The 19,778-nt window shown below is 42.7% G+C and overlaps 1 protein-coding gene across 1 annotated transcript in view; it reads left to right on the top strand.

Moving 5' to 3' along the window:
- The window catches only part of LOC112628890 (cytosolic carboxypeptidase 4), a 157,414-nt gene that overhangs the window by 92,507 nt on the left and 45,129 nt on the right, over window positions 1–19,778 (top strand). Inside the window, exon 6 of the mRNA XM_025392211.1 lies at window positions 17,332–17,540. Coding sequence (XP_025247996.1) covers window positions 17,332–17,540 — 209 coding nt within the window. The remainder of the gene's footprint in view (window positions 1–17,331; window positions 17,541–19,778) is intronic.

Here is a 19,778-nt window from a genome sequence, read left to right as displayed (position 1 = left end):
CAGATCTTCCTAGTTAATGCTCTGTCTGGCTGGCTCACAGGGACAGCCCGTCAGCCTGTTGCTCCAGGAGGCTAGGAAGGGAGGGCATTCTAAGTGCTGAGAGCCGGATCAGGAACAGACAGCCTCATGGTCTCAGGAGTCGTCTGCTGTGACCTGGCAATCAGCAATGCAGAGATGGGAGATGGCCAAATGGCTGCTCTACTACAAAATGTCAAAGAAGGGGCCATCTTTGATAGGCACCCAAATCAGGTCTTTATAAGAATTCTGAGAGCTCCAAGGAATCCCCAGAATGGCAATATATATATTTTAGGATGGTTAGCGTTGTTAATCTTTTGATCTCATGACCATGCACAAGTACCAGTGGATCAATGCAGCTGTCACTGAACTTGCATGTAAATTCTGTGTTTCTACACTGCCTGTGGTCTGCTCTTCTGGCTCCTGCCTCTTCTCTGCCTTGACAGGAATGATGCCCCCAAGGTTCTGCCCACAGAGTGTGTTTCTTCCTTTAGTTTCCAGATGAGGGCCATGGAGTCAGACTATGAGAACTGGAAAACACCTTCAAGGCTGTCTCAACCAGTGGTGTTCAAATATTTGTTTTAAAAAATTCATTGTTGTTACTCATTTTTAATTGAAAAATTAAAATGTATATATTTGTGGTGCACAATATGATGCTTTGAAATATGTAGACACTGTGATGGCTGAATTGAGGTAATTGACACATGACACATTTTGAGTGGAGAGCTCAGAGCCACGTCTGCCCGGCTCCCATCAATTCCCTGCACGGTGGCCTCTGAGACACATTCACAAAAAACAGGGCTCCTGTGAACCCACAAAACTATTGATCTTACCTCCCCCATCCCCCTTATTTTCACAGGAGGAAACTGAGGACCAGAGAGAGGGCATGATCCACCTAGATCTCTGAGACTTTGAATGTTTCACGTCCAGCTTTTCTTTGGGTCTCAGCACAAATAGCACTGCTATAGTTCAGAGAATCTTATGTTTATAATTCAGAGAACTAACTATACTGTAATCGATGAATCTTTTTTTTTTGCATATTATGTGTGTATGCATATTTTTCCTACTGGGTATAGCTCCAAAGGAACTGGGATTCTACAGGATCCCCTATACCTCATACTGAGCTACACCCAGAGGAGCTGCTAATACATTAATGTTGACTAAGAAAGAATTCCAGGTTCCTGACTTAAGCCTCACACATTTGCTTTCACTCTTCCTTGGTGAAGAGTACAGCCTAATTCCTGTCCCCAGAAGGAATCAAATTGTGGCATGATTATAGAACTGATGTCTCTTCTTCCACCATAACTTCTGGAGAAGCATGCAATATATTTCTGTGCTGAGCCAAAAATTTGCTTCAAATAATATTGATAGATTTTTGCATTTGTCACACTGGGATGGACGGCTGTGATTGAGTGTGTAGGAATACAGCATAGCAAGCTACATCCATCACGCTGTTGGTTTGAAATGACAACCCAAATATCTACCATTTATCGAGAGTTCTTAGTATGTCAAGCACTCTATACACAGTTAGCCTTCAAGGAGGTATTGTAATCCCCATTTTACAGGCGTAGGAACTGAAGTTTGGAAAGCTGAAGTAACTCACGTCGTTAGTGGGCTACAGGGCTTATCTGCCAGTCTCCAGACCCCCGGGACCTGAGCCCTGTGCTGAACTGAGGAAATTAATGAGGCTAGGTTTATTTAGCCTAAAGAAGATATGACTGGAAGTTGAAAAAAAGTAAATACTGTCTAAATATTAGGAGGATTATTGTGGAAGGGGGTATCTGTCATTCAGGTTAGAAAAGAACACAGTCCATGCCTTGTAAGCATCTGAGTGGGAGCCAGCAAGAGGTGTCCAGCACACCACTGTGGCTGTGTAAAGGGCCAGGGTTTCTGCTGCCCTAAGGCTGAGCCTCAGGCCAGCTGATGAATGATGGGGTGAGAGAGTGGAAGGGAGCCAGCAGAATTACAGACTCCTCATATGCCATGCTGTACTCAACCTAGCATATGGCTTTTTTCCCTTGGCTTCAAATTCAGTCCTGTCTGCCAAAATGTTATGTCTTTTGCATAAGTCCATAGAAGAGCTTAAAAAGTTTAAGCTAAAGGGATACTACCTGTCCTCGTCGCCCCGTCCCTGTCCCATTGGGACGGTCAGACCCAGTAGGTTGGGCAGATCTTTGGGACTGAGCCACAGACAGCAGCGCATGTCCTTCCTCTTTCGGCCATGTGGTGGTGCTGTTCTTTTAATTATCTTGGCCGCGCTAGTCCAATATTTATTTTCGGTGAGTAATTTGTTTATCAGGAGGTTATTCTAATCTAATTTTGGCCATATTTGCTATTCCACACTATCTGTGCTTCCCAGCGTTAGCAGCTTGCATGTCTTGAAGGAAATTAGCTGAAGATGGTCTCAGAGGCATTTGCTTAGCCATTATTTAAGGGAGTCAGGGGGAGGCAGAGTGAGCAGAGCTCAGGGTGAGAACAGCCAATGGAATTTGTTACATTTTCCGTGATGTTAAGCATGATGGAGCAGGACTTACGGAGGGCGAGAGCACCCAGAGCTGCTTTTTCAGAGCTGCCTCTGGTGAATCCTAGAACATCTTGTAGTTACTTCTCCCCATTTCCTTCTTGCTCTCTGATAATCTGTTATCTTCCTCACCTGGTCAGGAAAACACCACGTAAGGACAATGCCCTTCTGCCTCCCCGCCCTGCATGTAGCCCTCATTCCGTATCATAGTATATTTTGTGATCCTTTTACTGCCAGCCCTCAACGAAGTGGGAAGGAGGGTAGGGAGTAAGTAGGGAGAGGATGACTGTTTATTAGAGTACCTGCAATGAATAATGACTGCTAATAATTATGGAACACAGCACTTGCTAGACACTTTACACAAGGCATCTCATTCTCAGTAGAGCCTGTAATATTATGATCCCCATTTTACATGCAAGAAAGGTGTAATTAGGAGAGGTTGGTGACTTGCCCAAGATCCCATGGTAAATGAAGAGCTAAAATTTGAACTCAGTTGTGACCATTTCCAAAGGAGAAAAGCTTCATATTTCAAAGATTATTCCCGCCTTCCACATGGAGTCAGGAAACTGGACTCTGGGTTCAGTGCAGCCATAGATTGGCTCTGTGACCTTAAACTAGTTCGTTGCCATTACACTTGACTTCAGTTTGATTTTTCAAAAATGGAAGGGTTAGCCCAGGTGAAGAGATTAGGAATTCTTCAGTAGCAAAACCTTTTTTTTTATAAATAAAATCAATTAGGGAAATTGCAAGCATAAAGCAAAATATGGGGGGTAAGAGGGGGGCAATTAACGACAGCATGAGCTTTCTCTTGCCCCTCCCTTTTCCCTGGCTCTTGATAGACACTGAGAAACACCCAAAGAAGTTCCTGAGGGGCCAGAAGAAATCAAGTTTGAAAACCTCTGAAATAAATATACTCAAGGGACTCTTCCAGAGTCCGGTCTGTTGTTTGAGATTACAACTTAAAAAAATGGGCTGACATTTTCCTTAGGAGGTTTGAAAATGTGTTAAATTTTACTATGCAGTGGCAATAAGGAAGAACTAGTGAAGTTTGACCTGGAGGAAGATCCAAAATATTGTTCTCATCCTCCAGCCCTAGTCAAGTAAATTCTGAGTCTCTTGGGACTAACAGACCTAATTAAACAATTGAACTGGACCTGACTCAGTGAGGAGGGTCAGCTTCCAGTTGGGATTTTACTGGCAGGCAGGATGAGCAGTATAATTCCACCTTCCCAAGGTGGCCAGGGTGTTCCCAGGCACTCATTCTGGGTCCAACACAAGCCGTGGATGGTGGTGTTGAGCTTTTCTTGCTTGATACAAAACTCTTGGCCACATAAGATATTGTTGGGCTGCAATTGCCGCTAATCTTGGTTCTTACACTCATGCAGGATGCTGACTTTCATCAGGAGATCCTGTCAAGACTTAATTCTATCTCAAGGGCTATTCCTCTGACCTGAATATCTGCCTGTAGGTTTCGGCCATGTTCTTTCTTTGACCATAGTATAAAAGTGCTCAAGGTGGCTTGGGGACATGTGTGCAGAATGGTGTATGTTTGCTGTAAGCTCGGAGCTCTTACTCTGAAAGAGTGAGTCACAAGGCCGAGCGTGGTGGCTCATGCCTGTAATCCCAGCACTTTGGGAGGCCGAGGCAGGCAGATCATAAGGTCAGAAGTTCAAGAGCAGCCTGACTAATATAGTAAAACCCATCTCTACTAAAAATACAAAAATTAGCTGGGCATGGTGGCATGCACGTGTAGTCCCAGCTACATGGGGGGCTGAGGCAGGAGAATCACTTGAACCTTGGAGGCGGAGGTTGTAGTGAGCCAAGATTGCGCCACTGCATTCCAGCCTGGGTGACAGAGAGAGACTCCGTCTCAAAAAAAAAAAAAAAAAAAAGAAAAAGAAAAAGAAAAAAAAAGGGTAAGTGACAGTGGAGAATAGCACTTGCTCGGTGGAGCTGAATGGTGGCCACTGTGGCATGTTTCTTACTGACTCTGTGCTACACTTCCCTCGTCTGTAAAGCAGGGAAAACCACATGCTCCAAAGATAATTAGTAAGATTTAAACAAGGTGATGTTTAAAAGAGTGGGAGTACAGCGCTGGATCTTAGTACATCTCAATAAAGATGAACTCTTGTTTTATTGTCATCACCATTTCAAAAGTCCTGGAGGTTTCAGGAATTGATGATATAAGGGCATAAAGCCTGATGAAATGTAAATTTGTCTCCCAAGATCTTCCCCGAGGGTTGAATGATATCTGGTTGTTTTTAGAGTCTTTTTTTTTTTTTTCAAGAAGCTTTTTCTGTAAAAGTGCCAGATGATAGTAAATATTTTAGGGTTTGTGGATCACACAGTTCTGTCACAACTGCTTAATTCTTCCCTTATAGGACAAAAACAGAAACAGACAACATATAAAGAAATGAAAAACTTTGTGAAAATGGGCTGTGGGCAATTTGCTGACCCCCTACTTTAGACTATGTGAGCCTCGGATCTGGGGACTCTGTTCCATTCATTCTTATTTCTTAAGCTATTGACTCTATGTGTTTTATACAGCAGACACTCAGAGTAAATGAACAAAGGAATCAATGAATAAGTGAATGCGTGCAGATTCAACCCTACTCAGTCAATCCGCATGTTCTTACTTTGTTTTACTTCAGGAAATCAAAGGTTAATACGTTGATGAGTTCCAAATGTCTTAAATTTTAGAACGTGTATCATCCTGGCATAATTGATGACTGGCTGTGGATTGATGAAGATAAATATCACAAAGATTTAAGGAGATAGACAAAAATATAAACATTTCGTGACTCGGAAAGTACACCGTGGCTTCCTCATCACTTTCAGGATTGACTGTACAATTATTTATTTATGTCAAAATGTACCTCAGGTGTTTCCTAGCACCTTCTAATAATAGCACCTTTTCATATATACAATCTCATTTAATCTTCATCATGGTCCTGTCAGACAGGTAAATATTTAATTATTCAATAACTGTAGTTCTCAACGTGAGTGATTTTGCCCCAGAGGGAGCAATTCGCAAGGTCTAGAGACATTTTTGTTGTCATATCTGTGGTGGGAGAGGGTGTGCTGCTGGCATCAACTGAGTAAAGGCCAGGTTGCTGCTGAACATCCTACAAATGCATAGGATGGACCCACACAATGAGTAATATCAGCCCAAGATGTCAACAGTGTGAGGTTGAGAAAAATAGTGTTCTATAGAGAGGACACTGAGGCCGAAAGAGATTGGCTGACTTGCCCGAGATTGTGTAATATGCACTTGGCATATTGGGACTAACCTCTATCCCTTCCTTTCACTACTGCAGGGTTTTAAACTTTTTTTGAAATAAATGAATGTTTATTTTTATTTTTGAATGAAATCCTTTGCATAGCCACTGACTATAAACGGATGACAGTGAAGCTACTCTGGGGACAATGGAAGTTAGAGATCCTGCTCAGCCTTTTTCTTAGCTCCTTCCACCAGTCCCAGGGGCACACACTATGGCAACCACTGCCCACAGACCATGAGGCACATAGAGCACCAGACATCTCTTGGCACCCCTGACCTTCCATATGTCCCTGGAACTGCTACTTTTTTTTTTTTTTTTTTTTCTGGTTGGGGATGAAGCATCCAAGTTCTGCTTCAATAAAATGCATTGCACAGAGGAAGAGAGAATGGAAGCATTGGGGTCACATATGAGGCTATTGATTGCTGGTGCAGCCCAGGTGATAGGAGAGGATGGCCATATCAAGAGTGGTAGGAGTTGAGTTAAAAGGAGAGTGAACACGGCTCAAGGTTCTGTGATTGCATAGTTAGGGCTCTGATGACTAGAGGAACACCAGGGTCCTTAGTCTCGGGCCGAATTGGATAAAACGACATGAACACACGTGGAGTATTTTTAAGGAGTGAAGAGTTTAATAGTCAAGAAAGAAGGAAGAAGCCTCCCCATACAGAGACAGAGGGACGGGGGCTCCAAAGTCGAGAGAGGAAACCCCGAGTGCGGCAGAAATCAGCCAGTTATATGAGGAGGCTGGAGGAGGGAGTATCTGATTTGCACTGGGTTCAGGAGGTTGGTTTGACCAGGTGTGTCATTCACATAGCCCAGGGAAAAGACTGGCCCTCCCACCCTAGCTTTTTAATATGCAAATGCAGGATGCCATGATGTTCTACACACATGGGGATATGTGGGGGCGACCATGTTGCCAGGCACATGTTGGGGCAAGGGCAAGAAGACATGGGTGGACCCAGTTTCTGATGGTGAACCCAGTTTCTAATGGCCTTGATTTGCATATCAAAGCTGGCCAGCCCAGCTCTAAAAGCCGGGGCTCTCCTGCTAGACAAGAAACGTTCTGGAGCTGCTTTAAAAGAAACAAAAACTTCCCAAGGACCCCCTTTCCTCTCTATTTGCCTAAAATAATTTCTTAAGTCCTATAACAATAGTGACACACTATTGGCTGACAGAAGGCTGAAGGGTCGCAGGCTCAGGGGTGCAGAAACATTTGCTATTTGCCTCTTCCTCATACACTCAGGGCCTAGAGGCAATGCAGTGTGAACCCATTCATGAGTGATACTTGCAACACAGGGCAGATTTGCTTTCCTGCTGTCTATGTTGGTTGTCTGTACTCTGGCCAGAAGCAGGCAGCACAACTGGTGGACAGACAGGTGCCTTAAGTATCAAGTAGGGGAGAAAGGAAGGTGAGGGAAAGCCTCTGATTTTCTTCTTCTTGGTATAAATCCTGGCTTTCTTCTTTAAGTGTCATCCTCTGATAAGTTGACAGTGGACACAGCAAAGTCAAACCAGGTGGAAGATTTTCTAGACCTGGAAAGGATAATGGCTTGTCTTGGGGTTTAGCAAGTACTTCCTTCCCCACCCACAGTCTAGACTCAAAATAAAACTTTCCATGGATAGGAAAACTCCTATACAAGTTTCTAGGCCTATTTCTAAGACAATTATTCTGAAGTGCCTTCTTGCAGAGATGCAAACACAACAGAAAGGCGAGTGAGAAAGTCTCAGCCTGACAGATTCCCCCACTTTTGCACAACCTGTCGGGATGAGTCTCAAAATGGTGGGGGGTCACACATCCTGATCCCTGCTCACCTTTCCCGTCAGCTGCTACTACTGTCCCCTTGCTTTCTTCACCTGGCTTTAGCTCCTGGACTTTTCGTTATTTGTACTCACCAAGCTTTTGCTTTATCCACTTGCTGTGTGCCCTTGAGGTTTGAAGAATTTCCTATCCCCAGATCTCTGCATCCTGGCTCCTTCCTGTCACTCATGTCTCAGCTCCAATGCCTCCTCCTCAAGGGTCTTCCCTGATCATCCAACCTTCCAACCTAAAGCAGCCACCCTACCTCATCACTCTTGCCACTGTTTTGTTTTCTCTGTATCACTTATCTCTATGTGAAATCGCCTTGTTTAGTTTTGTGTGTGCATATTTGGTATCTGCCTCCCCCCGCCACTCCTATGGGACTGTAAACCCCATAAGAGGTGAGATTTTGTCTATTTCATTTTCTGCTGCATCTCTGCTGTCAATAATAGTGCCTGGAACAACTGGTATATCGTAGTTGCTAAATAAATGTTTGCTGAATGGATTAAGGGTAGTACCTTGGGTTTTGGGTGTGTGAGCATGGTTTTAGTTTATAATTTACTCTCTGCCTAGCCATAGGGAGAATCTGGCTTTCCAGACAAAGGCCTATATGGTTATTTGCATCTAAGAAGCAAACTTTCCAAGAGTCTACCATGTTAGAGAATTTTCAAACTAGCAATATTGAAAAATCAACCATTTTTTCCTCAAATCTAAGTCTATCATCAACTGTGAGGTGTATGCCATTTTTTATGTGCCACTGAATGAGAAAACGCTGTCAGTTACAATGAAAACATCACCCTTGGTAAGAAGCACCTTAATTTCAGAAATGCTAAAATGTGGATAAACATATGCCTGAGGATTGATAAAGTATGATGTGACTCCTCATATGGAATGTAGAATATTGACTCAGAAGAGTTTCGAGTCTTGTGGCGCCTTCTATGTTTATTTTTTAAATTTAGTTTTTATTTTTATTTTTTTGTAGAGATGGGGATCTCACTCTGTTGTCCAGGCTGGTCTCAAACTCTTGGCTTAAGCAATGCTTCTGCCTTGGCCTCCCAAAGTGCTGGGATTACAGGTGTGCCCCTTTCTCTTAATAGGTGCAGCATTGCAACCTAACGTCCTTCATTAGACATTGTATGTGCTGAGGGTGGGGGAAGAGCAGAGATGTGTGAGGAAGAGAAAGGTGTGGATTCTGAGGATTTACTGAGAGTAGAGAAATTCCTATGGTTTGGGACTAGTTCTGTGGAAAGTTATTAGAAGGAGTTGAGGATTTAAAAAAGGTAGATTAATCTAGATTTAAAACAATGCTCTGAAGTGTAGTTTCTTACCTGTTCCGATTTCTGGAGCTTAGGAAAAGCATCTTTAATTTTATAAAGGCAGTCAATTGAGAAAACAAGATTTGCTTGAAACCAAAATTTACTTTATAGCCAAGTTTTTTGAAATGTATCTACTTTACAAGAAGAAAAAAGTACCTGTAAGCTAATTCAAAACTATCATTCTTATTTGAGCAAATGATAATCAAGTATAATTTCCATTATGGATGGCATTAGGCTTCCTTATGCTTTTGTACATATCTGGCTGTTTTCCTTTGCACCAGCCACTCCTGCAGCTACAGGGCAAGAGGAGGGGCAGTTGACTCCACCTTTCCTCAGTGGTTCCGCACTCACACCTGGGCCTGACATTGCTGGGCCGGCCTCATTGTGTCACTGGCTGGATGTCATGAAGTCCTCAAAACATCTTCTCTAGGGACTCAAAGAACCATAGGCCATTTATTTGGCCCTTAAACCTTCTTAAGTTTCCTCTGAAAAATCAACTCTTACCACAATTTAGGGCCCTGAGAGAGAGCAGAGAAGTTGGAGGAGGGGGATTGGCTAAAAGCCACTCCCTTCAAGCACTGCAGGCTGTATCTCCATTAGTCTTTCAGAAATCTTCCCCAGGAAGCTGGATTAGTGGTAAGAACTAAATGTCTTTACATAGGTGCAAAGAATGTACACTATGCTGACAGCCTTGTGAGATGATGAATATGTTTATTAGCTCAATTTGTTCATTCCCCAAGGTATATAGGCATGGAAAGATCACATTGACCTCCATAGACATATACAATCATTGTTTATCAATTAAAAATGAAAGTAAAACTAAAAAGGGGCTTTGAGACTACCATGGGATGTTAACCTTTGGAGTCAGATGAGGAGATTTCATGTGAATCCTAGATATGCCACTTATAAGCTCTGTAGACTTAAATAAGTTGTTTAACTTCTCTTAACCACTGTCTTCATTTGTAAAAGAGGGAAAGTAATACTTTAAGCATTTTCATAAGACAGATGATCCATATAAGATGATTAGCCTAGTGCAGAGCACATAGGAAATATTTAGTAAATAAATATTCATGTTGTAATGTGGTCTGATGGCAAAGTAGACAGCTTGCTTTTCATGTAATATGATTTAGAAGACTTAGTAGAGACTACTTTATCCAGAAACATCTTCTAAATAGACTCCCTCAAAAGACCTCTAAGATAATCTGTTGCAAAGTCAAGGGTATTGTATACTATAGTTAGGGACACCACTACCTTTAGTCTTACTAATGTCTCAGAAATGGGAATTCTTGGGTGGAAAATTACAGGGTTTGAGAACCATGGTTTGAAGCGAGGGTTTCAATGTGGAGTCCTGTTTGGGATCAGGCAAGTTTTGTGATATAATTGTTCAAGGTTGGGAGGAAGGGATTTGGAAGCAAACTTTGGATAGTAAGAGTTTAATCCCCCCAGTTATGTGGTCTTCTGTTCTGAGAGGGGGGTTTCTATCCTGAAAAAGACTAGTTTAAATGTCAGTAATTCAGATGAATGGATTTTCAGGAAGGCTCTGAAACAGTAGAGCTATTTAATTTTTCTGGGCAAGAATTGTTTGGGGTATGATATGTCGTGGTACTCTGTATAGCTGGAAGTGATTTCTGTTCTCAGGAATGGTGAAGGGCCTCGAGTCCTTGTATTTATTCTTATATATGTCTTATGAAATGTAAAGGTGGCATATTAAGCATGTAACTGCTATCAGTCATATGGATCTTAGAGGATTAACTAATCTTCTAAAAAGCCTTTAGGGTAATGAGACTCAGTACGTGTACATTTTGCCAGAGAGGAAAATTTTCAGGTTTATATCATGGACATAGCCTTTAATGGCACCTAGGATAAAATGGAGTGTGAACTTCAGCATGCATAAAGAGGAGTGTTTCATTGTATGTATGAGAGTGTCTCAGAAGAGGCAGCAATGTAGGACTGGTGGCTATTTTGGGGTGAAAAGTCATCTACATTCCATGGGGATTGAAAAAAATGATTATAAGTTTTACTTATTTTGAAATTTTTCCTTTGGCTATGTTCATCGGTGAAAGGTATGTGAAATTTGGATGCCATCTTTGTAGGGAAAGGAATGATCATTTATTGAGCACATACTTTATGTCAGGTGCTGAGTTATGTTTTCAATTATTATAATGGACTTGTAAGAATGTTTCAATTATTTTTATCTTTTTTATATTGCTTAATATTTACAGATGATGGAAATTCAGTTCAGAATGGCTAAGTGTCCTTCTTAGTCCATTTTGTGTTTCTATAACAAAATCCCTGAAACTAGGTAACTGATAAAGAACATAATTTTTTTTTTCTTACAGTTCTGGAGGCTGGGAAGTCCAAGATCAAGGGTGTGGTATCTGGTGAGGGCCTTCTTGCTGCATCCTCACATAGCAGAAGGTGAAAGGGCAAGCTAGCAGGACACTGTGCGAAGCCTCTTTTACAAGATCTTTAATCTCATTCACAAGGGAAGAGCCTTCCTGGCCTAATCATGTCTTCAAGGCCCCACCTCTTAATATTATCACATTGACAACACCTGAATTTTGGAGGGAACATGTTCAAACCATAACATTGAGTAGCTTAACCAAGGTTACACAGCTAGTAAACACTAGAGCCAAAAGTAAAATCAGTAACTAGGGCCCCCTGAAGCTTCTGTTCTCGTTGTGATATGGTTTGGCCGTGTCTCCACTGAAATCTCATCTTGAATTGTAGCTCTCACAGTTCGCACGTGTCATGGGAGGGACCCAGTGGGAGGTAGTTGAATCATGAAAGTGGGTCTTTCCCATGCTGTTCTCATGATAGTTAATAAGTCTCATGATATCTGATGGTTTTAAAAGGGGAATTCCCCTGCACAAGCTCTCTCTTGCCTGCCACCATGTAAGATGTCACCTGCTCTTCTGCCATGATTATGAGGCCTCCCCAGCCTCACAATTCACAGTGGAACTGTGAATCAATTAAACCTCTTTCCTTTATAAATTACCCAGTCTCAGGTATATCTGTATTAGCAGCATGAGAACAGACTAATACATTTGTCTGTAACAATAGAGAGCCATTGGAATAAAAAAAAAATACATGATGATGATAGTGATGGTGATAGTTTCCACAGGCAACAGATACTGTACCTATTATATATCAGGCATTGAGCCATCTACTTTATATGTATTATCTCATTTAATTCTCTCAACAGTCTCACAAAAGAGAGATTACTATTGATTTTATTTCAGATAAAGACTGAGTGATAGAGCTGTAAAGTAGCATGCTCAAAGTCACACAGCTAGAAAGCAGTGGAGCTTCTGGCCATATGCAAGAATTTCAGAAAGACAGTGACAGGAAGTTGAAGGATCTGCCCACAGATCAGGATGAGCAAGGCAGTGAAGGGCACATGAGTTCAGAAGTCTACACTCATCTGTACGTCTCATTTCTGGAGCTGCGGCTGTTAAAGTGTCCAATACATTACTTTGCTGCAGGCTCCCACATTTTCTCTGCTTAAGGTCATCACTGCTCCCAAAAAGGATGATGCAGTTCCGAAATATGGGAAATAAAGAGCAGTGATAACAACTTCCTTCAGTTTTGCCAAAGAAGAAGAGCAGTGGGCTGCTTGCAGGTATAATTATCCAGAACGCCAACCATTTCTCCCCACAAGTCTGTTGTGGGGTCCCACATTACCCAGGAGAAATTCAATTTTTTGAGTCTTGAAGGTTTCTAGGCTTTCCTCTTTAGACCACAAACATCTTTATAAAGATGGTCGGGATCTCCAGTGCCTTCAGGAGCTAGGCAGGTAATTCACTTCTGAAGGAGCTGGGGTTAGACAAAAAAATGAGTTGATTACTGTGTCAACCTGTGGATTGCTTCCCCTGCTCACTCGCCTTGACAACACTGTGTGGCTAATAGTCTGTGGGTTACCTGTTTGTAACACCAAAAGGCTCCATTTTTTTTTCCTCCTGATCGTCAAAGTTTGTTGTAGAACGCATGAGAAATAAAACTACAGAAAAGTCTAAATAAGCAAATAGAATCATCAGTTGATCCCCGATCCCATTAAGTGTTCTTGTTACCTTGGCATATTCCCTTCCAGTTTTTAAGTGTAAAAATCTGCATCAATGGGATCTGCCCTAAAGCGACACACGTGAACCTCAGTTAAGAAATACTTGGGGTTAAAATAAGGATATCACTAGGTCCTGTTTCAGACTGAGAATTAGCTACAAGTCAGGCCCTTGGAGGATAGAACCCGGAGAGATAAGTAGAAATAGAAGAATATAGAAGGGTGAATGGGAGGTAAGGACAAAGATAAATCTCCTGTTGTTCATGGATTTGCCAAAGGAAAACCGGCCAAAAAAAGATCTTCAGCATGAGGCTGGCAGCGAGGGCCTGATGGAGCTAGGAGGTGCCAGGAAGCAGGGTCAATGCTTTCAGGGTGGGGTAGAGGAGCGGGTGAGGTGTTAAAATTAAAGCTCCTCAGAACTCTCTGTCCATTCCATCCCCCTCCTCCAACCAGTTTCAAAGACATTAATGTAGGCTGGGCATGGTGGCTCACGCCTGTAATTTCAGCACTTTGGGAGGCCGAGGTGAGTGGATCACCTGAGGTCAGGAGTTCGAGTCCAGCATGGCCAACATGGTGAAACTCTGTCTCTACTAAACATACAAAAAAATTAGTTGGGTGTGGTGGCGTGCACCTGTAATCCCAGATATGTGGGAGGTGGAGGCAGGATAATTGCTTGAACCTGGGGGGCAGAGATTGCAGTGAGCCAATATCGTGCCACTATACTCCAGTCTCACTCTGTCTTAAAATAAATAGATAAGTAGATAAATAAAAAACAAAATAAAAGACACTAATCTACTTAGAAACTTAAAAAAAAATTAAGCTACAGGATTTTTTTTTTTCAAGGAAAATCTTAGGGAAAAGCTGTTTATGTAAACAGACTATAGCAGAGCTGGTGTGTTCCAAAGAGGGGGACCTGAAGCCTCTCCACACCTCTCAACTCTAAGCCCACCCACAGCAGTATTCAAAAACGCACCTCATCTCTGCTCTGTTTGCCCTGGCCCTGAGAAGCAGCGCTTTCCTCTCAGATCTTCCAGAACTCCTCTAAGTTGCTGATCCCAGTGACCCTCATTTTATTCTTTGTTCTTCTCCATATTTGCTCTTTCTCAGTTTGATGAATCTCCTCTTGTCGCATCTTAGATACGTATTGACTTTTGCACAACTTCCCAAGACATTCTCAGAGAAAGATTGACGGGTGTAGGGTCATGGGGGAAGGAGGTTTAGCTATTTTAAATGTTAGTAAACATGACAGTTTGTTAGGGATTAACAGGAAATCATGAATAAAATCATTGGGATTTGATAAGGGATTTTTCTCCCAGACAATTAAAGATTTTTTTTTTCATTATCTTTCTCCCCCCACAAAAAATGTCATAGATGAAGGTCACTGGGATAACCCATTATCAATCTAATACTCTTAAAACAGATAAAAGACAAAAGTCCTTAAGCTTATGCTGCCATGGGGCCCCTGTGAACTGTTGTTCTGGCATCTTTTTAGCAGGTGATACTGTCCTTTAATACCTCCTACTTAATTCTCAATTTTCTTTTAAACATCAGATATTGAATAGTCTGCAAACTCCTTTAGGCAATAAAGAACTCTCATGCTCTATGGCCAAGATCTGCCAGGGAGTGAAATATTTTTGATACAAAAGAGTAATTCATTAAAGGTGATAATGAAGGCAATTCAAACCCTCCACAAACATAGCACCAGGTGAGTAAAGCTCGTCGCTCTCAATTTAGGGTCATGTTGTAAAGAGAGGGAAAAAAAGAAGAAAAGAAAAAACTGCACAAGTGGGCCAAAAATTTCAGTGGGGCTCAGTCAAGCTGACAATTTGGAATTTGACAAACAAGCAGAAAAAAAGGGAGTTTTATTAATATTATGAAAAAAAATCCCTCTGGGATAAAGCATTATATTTCCATGTTATTTTTTGCACTCATATGCTCTTACATGGTCTTAGGGAGAAATCTGCCTTTGAGATGAAATTTTGCTTATCTGATTACACCTCAGGGGCTCTCCCTCGCACACACTCAGCCAGAAGCACATACTGTCTCATACACCAGTGTGAGTGGCTTAGATGATGGAGAGATGCGGTAGTGAGAGAACGGAGCTACAAAATTTGGGCATTCTGATTGAGAGTCAGCCGGTTAGAGCCCTGCAATGCACCTAGTCCCTAGGAACTGAGAGGATCAGGCATCTACTGGACAGATCTGAACCAGTACGTGTTTGTCCACCAACCCTGTAGCCCAAGGAGCTTAACCTGAAAAGTAGCGTATATTAACTGTTGAGAGAGGGATCTTGGACTGTTCTTCTCCCTCTGTTTTAGGTCCATAAAATAGGGTTTTATGGGAGGTCCCAAGCAGGAATATTGAACTAACACAGAGAAATCAAGGAGTTGAAAAGGTCCCTGTCAGATATGAGAAAGCCCCATACTAAATCCCTGCTGGGTGGACTTCCGAACTTTACCTGAACGTTTTCAGCGCCCTGTTGCTCACTACCCTAGAGTCTATCCTCTTGTTGAACAGCCTTAAGTATGAAGAATTCCTTTCCTGAATTCAGCCTAGTGTGTTTTAATATCTTTCTTTCTTTTTTTTCTTTTCTTTTTTGAGCGAGGGTCTCACTCTGTTGCTTAGGACCATAGCTCACTGCAGCCTTGAACTCCTGGGCACAAGTGATTCTCTTGCCTCAGTCTCCCTAGTAACTGGGGCCACAGGTGCAAGCCACCACGTTTGGCTTATGTTTATTTTTTGTAGAGACGGGGTTTTACTATTGTTACTCAGGCTTGTCTCCAAACTCCTGGCCTTAAGCTATCCTCCTGCCTCAGGCCCCCACAGTGCTGGGATTACAGGTGTGAGCCACCATGCCCGGCCCATGATTTCTTTCTAACTTGGTCTTGGGGTCTCTTTCAAGAGTGGCTGTAAGCCACTGATAGGGGATAAAGTTAGTTGGGGTGTGTGGGTCAAGTGAGACTCAGAAGAGGCAGCACAGCAAAACCCGTGAAATAACAGAAGTGTTTCTGTTGTTACAGAGCCAGGAGAATAAGAAGAGTTGCTGGGGAGTTTGGAGGTGGCAGGGAGCTCAAACAGTGTCTGGGGAGAGAGAGGCCTGTTGTGGGACTGGGATTTTCTTAAGGTCCATGGCGTTATCTGTCAGGCTTTCCTGCAGGGGTTGTGGATTGGGCAGTTTAAAGAAAACACATATGAAGAGCAGGTCCTATTCACATGACTCTGATGTTGTCCACTGGGTTTTACTGTGGTCGGCAGGTGCGGGAAATGTTGGGTTTTTGGTCAATGGGATGAGGGACAAGCAGGCCACATGGCAAACAACCATGTGGGGAGGGCAAGTTTTCTGTAGGTCAGAGGCAATGGGGTACGACTGGGTTTCAAGCAACTTAAGTCGTGCCTGAAAACAGACGTGGAGGCTTCAACTATATGAAACAAATTTGTGAGTCTTGATTATCTATAAATTAGCTTCCATTCTCTTTAGAAAGGACACCCAACATATCTCTTACACATGGCAGCCTTTCAGATACTATATCTCACTCAGCATCCTCTCCTTCCCCACCTAATCTGATAACTCAACCCAAATGACAACCTCCTGGGTCCACTGACATTCAGACAGGAGGAATGGAAATCTGGTGGAAATCTCTCTGTGTCTGTCTCTCCTCCCACACTGTTAGTATTATGTTTTTGTTTGTTTGTTTTTCTGAGAATAAGGTATAGACTTCCATACACTCTAATTATGAATTTCCTAAAAACAAAAGTATCCTCTTACATAACCCCAGTTTATCAAAATCTGAAAATAAGCACTGATACAAAACTGTTAGTTAATCTACAGATCTTATTCAAATTCGACCACTGCCCAATAATGCCTTTTACAGCAAAAGAAAAAATTGTTTTCTGGCCCAATATTTAAACTATAATTACTTATTATGCTGACTTGTCATGCCTTTTTAGTTTCCTTTAGCCTCATGTTTTGTTCTGTTTTGTTTTGCCTTTCATGACCTTAACATTTTCGAGGAGTGTAGGTCAGGTATTTTGTAGCATGTCCTTCATTTAGGCTTTGCTGATTTTCTTCATGATCCAATGCGGGTTATGCATTCTTGGCAGGAACACCATAGAAGTGATGCTGATCTTTCTCAGTGCATCATATCGGGGGCACGTGATGACCGTCCCATTACCGGGGATGTTAACTTTGATTACTTGGTTTAAGGTGACATCTGCCAGTTTTCATACTAAAACATTATTATTCCCTTGATGATTAATAAGTATCTTGTGGGAAATGCACTGGAACATTCTCAAAGAGGTGCAGCTGGAGAGCCTGTGATTGACTCTGCCTTCCCCTTTGTTTTCAGAGTCGAACGGCCGCAGGGCAGTGAACCGAGGCTACGTCACCAGCTTGCTCTGGCTGCACCAGGACTGGCACAGCCGTGACACAGCCAACACCTACGTGCAGATCCGACGGGGCTTGCTGCTCTGCCTCAAGCACATTTCTGCCCTCCGGTCCGGCAGGGAGGCCTTCCTGGCAGCACAGGGCATGGAAATCCTCTTCAGCACCACACAGGCAGGCAGCATGGGGATTCACTCTGCAGCTGGAGGCCAGCTGGATGATTCCTGAAGGCTGTCATTTAGGAATCATCCCAGACAGAGCTGGGAACACCTCAATCTACTTCTTGTTGCCTGCTAAGGGCAGATGTTCCGGATTCAAGTCTTTATTCCAGGCCAGGCTTGGTGGCTCACGCCTGTAATCCCAGCACTTTGGGAGGCCAAAGCAGATGATCACCTGAGGTCAGGAGTTTGAGATCAGCCTGCCCAAAATGGTGAAACCCCTCTCTACTAAAAATATAAAAATTAGCTGGGTGTGGTGGCGCATGCCTGTAGTCCCAGCTACTCAGGAGGCTGAGGCAGGAGAATCGCTTGAACCTGGGAGGCGGATGTTGCAGTGAGCTGAGATCATGCCACTGAACTCCAGCCTAGCTGGCAGAGTGAGACCCGGTCTCAAAACAACAACAACTACAACAAAACAATCTTCATTCCATTGATTCAGTCATATATACTTAACATATGTTTGTTGAATACACACTACCAGAAGTGCAGTATGGCATAGTGGTAAGTGTTGACTCTAAAACTAGAGAACTGGATTCAAATCCCAGCTCTAGGGCCTACAGCTGTGAAACTTTGAAAAAGTCACTCAACTTCTCTGGGCCTCTAGATTCTTCAAAAGAAAAACAAAAGCAGAAATAACAAAACTTAGGTTGTCGTGTGGACTAAATAGGTCACTGTACAAATAGCACATGCCCAGAAGAGTGCTTGCCATGACTGAACTGCGTTTTGAGGATAAGCCATTATTGGAATAATTAGCAGTGGGATCTCGTGGTGGATATGACAAACGAGGCCCTTGAGCCTATAGGGAAAGCCTTCTAGCAGAAGAATCAGACACTAAGTAAGGAAAAATCCAATGAGGAAGATAATTTCATATTGCACTGGGAAATCAATGAAGTAAGGGCATAGGTCTACAGGGGCCACCATAGGTAGAGGGAGCAGGTGTTCTTTTAGAGAGAGAGGTCAAGTCATCTCTGAGCAGGTGACACCTGAGCTGAGACCTGAGTTATTGGAGGAGCTGGTCATGCTGGTCAGGCCAAGTTGCAGGGGAAGAGCATCCCAGGGAAAGGGGATGGTGTCTTCAAAGGTTTCTACTTATCAGCACCCCACTGGAATATGCATTCTAGGGATTCCTGGATTTCAACCTAAATACACGCCTTAATTTCACCTGATTAGGGCTAATTTAAATGCCATAGCTTGAGGCTACATATGCCCTCTCTGTTGGTGGTATAAGTGTTCCAAATATCCATCATCTGCTCACCCACCTTCTCCTGGGGCCAAGGCAGCCATGTTGCACACGCATTATGTTCCTATTATCTCCAGATTAGGCCGCCTCTGGACTCCCTTTTTCAGCCTTCTTGCTCCTCTATGGACACCCTCCAGTTTTTCTCTATCTGAGTACATCTGAGGTAATGAAGCCGCCAATGAGAGTGTTGTTTTCCAACCATGGTATCTGTAGACATTTCTCATTAAAAAATGGCCTTACCCCCACCAAACAATAACAAAATACAGTGCTGCAAACCAATATCTAATTTCCTATCTGCTATCACCTCTGGATTTCTTTCCATCATTACAGCTTTTAAAGCTTCTCAGTCATGAAATAGCTATATTTTACATTCTATTTCTCAGGATGAAGCAGGGCTTTGAATTTTTCCAAGCTCCCTCTTGCTTTGTAAGCTTGTGGTCCCCCAAGTCTCTAATCCCTCCCAGTCCTACTGCAATGGCCTCCTGCATTGCTGATGTTTAACAGACCCCCATTCTGGTCCAGGGTTTCACCATGTTCCTCTGCCCTCCATGTTATTGGCTATTTCTCTGTTCTGTGCTAAAAAACCAAACAAAAAACAAAACAAACAAGAAAAACAAGAGCAATAAAGGAAGAAGATGGTAATCACAGAGGGACATGTCTATGATAGAAATATGGTGGAGAAAACACCAAATGAAGCCCAGCATGAGAGGCTGTGAGCCTGTGTGCAGGTTCTTCAAAACAGTTCCTTTAGCAGGTCAATGAAGACTTCAGTTGCTCAGTTAAGCACATTAGCAAGAAGCTTCCAGCCTTGAATTACTGTTGGAATGGAAGCAGAATGTGAGTACACACAGAGTGTACACTTTATAGTGAGGTTTCTCTAGCTTATATTATAATCTCTCTAAGAATTATATGGAAAAGCAGCCCAGGAGGGGCCTATGAGACAGTGCTGAGTAA

Source organism: Theropithecus gelada, chromosome 7b (genome assembly GCF_003255815.1).
Source record: "Theropithecus gelada isolate Dixy chromosome 7b, Tgel_1.0, whole genome shotgun sequence".
NCBI classification, from domain to species: Eukaryota; Metazoa; Chordata; class Mammalia; order Primates; family Cercopithecidae; genus Theropithecus; species Theropithecus gelada.
Note: the sequence above shows the minus strand (reverse complement) of the source record. Positions and strands in the feature narration are given on the sequence as shown.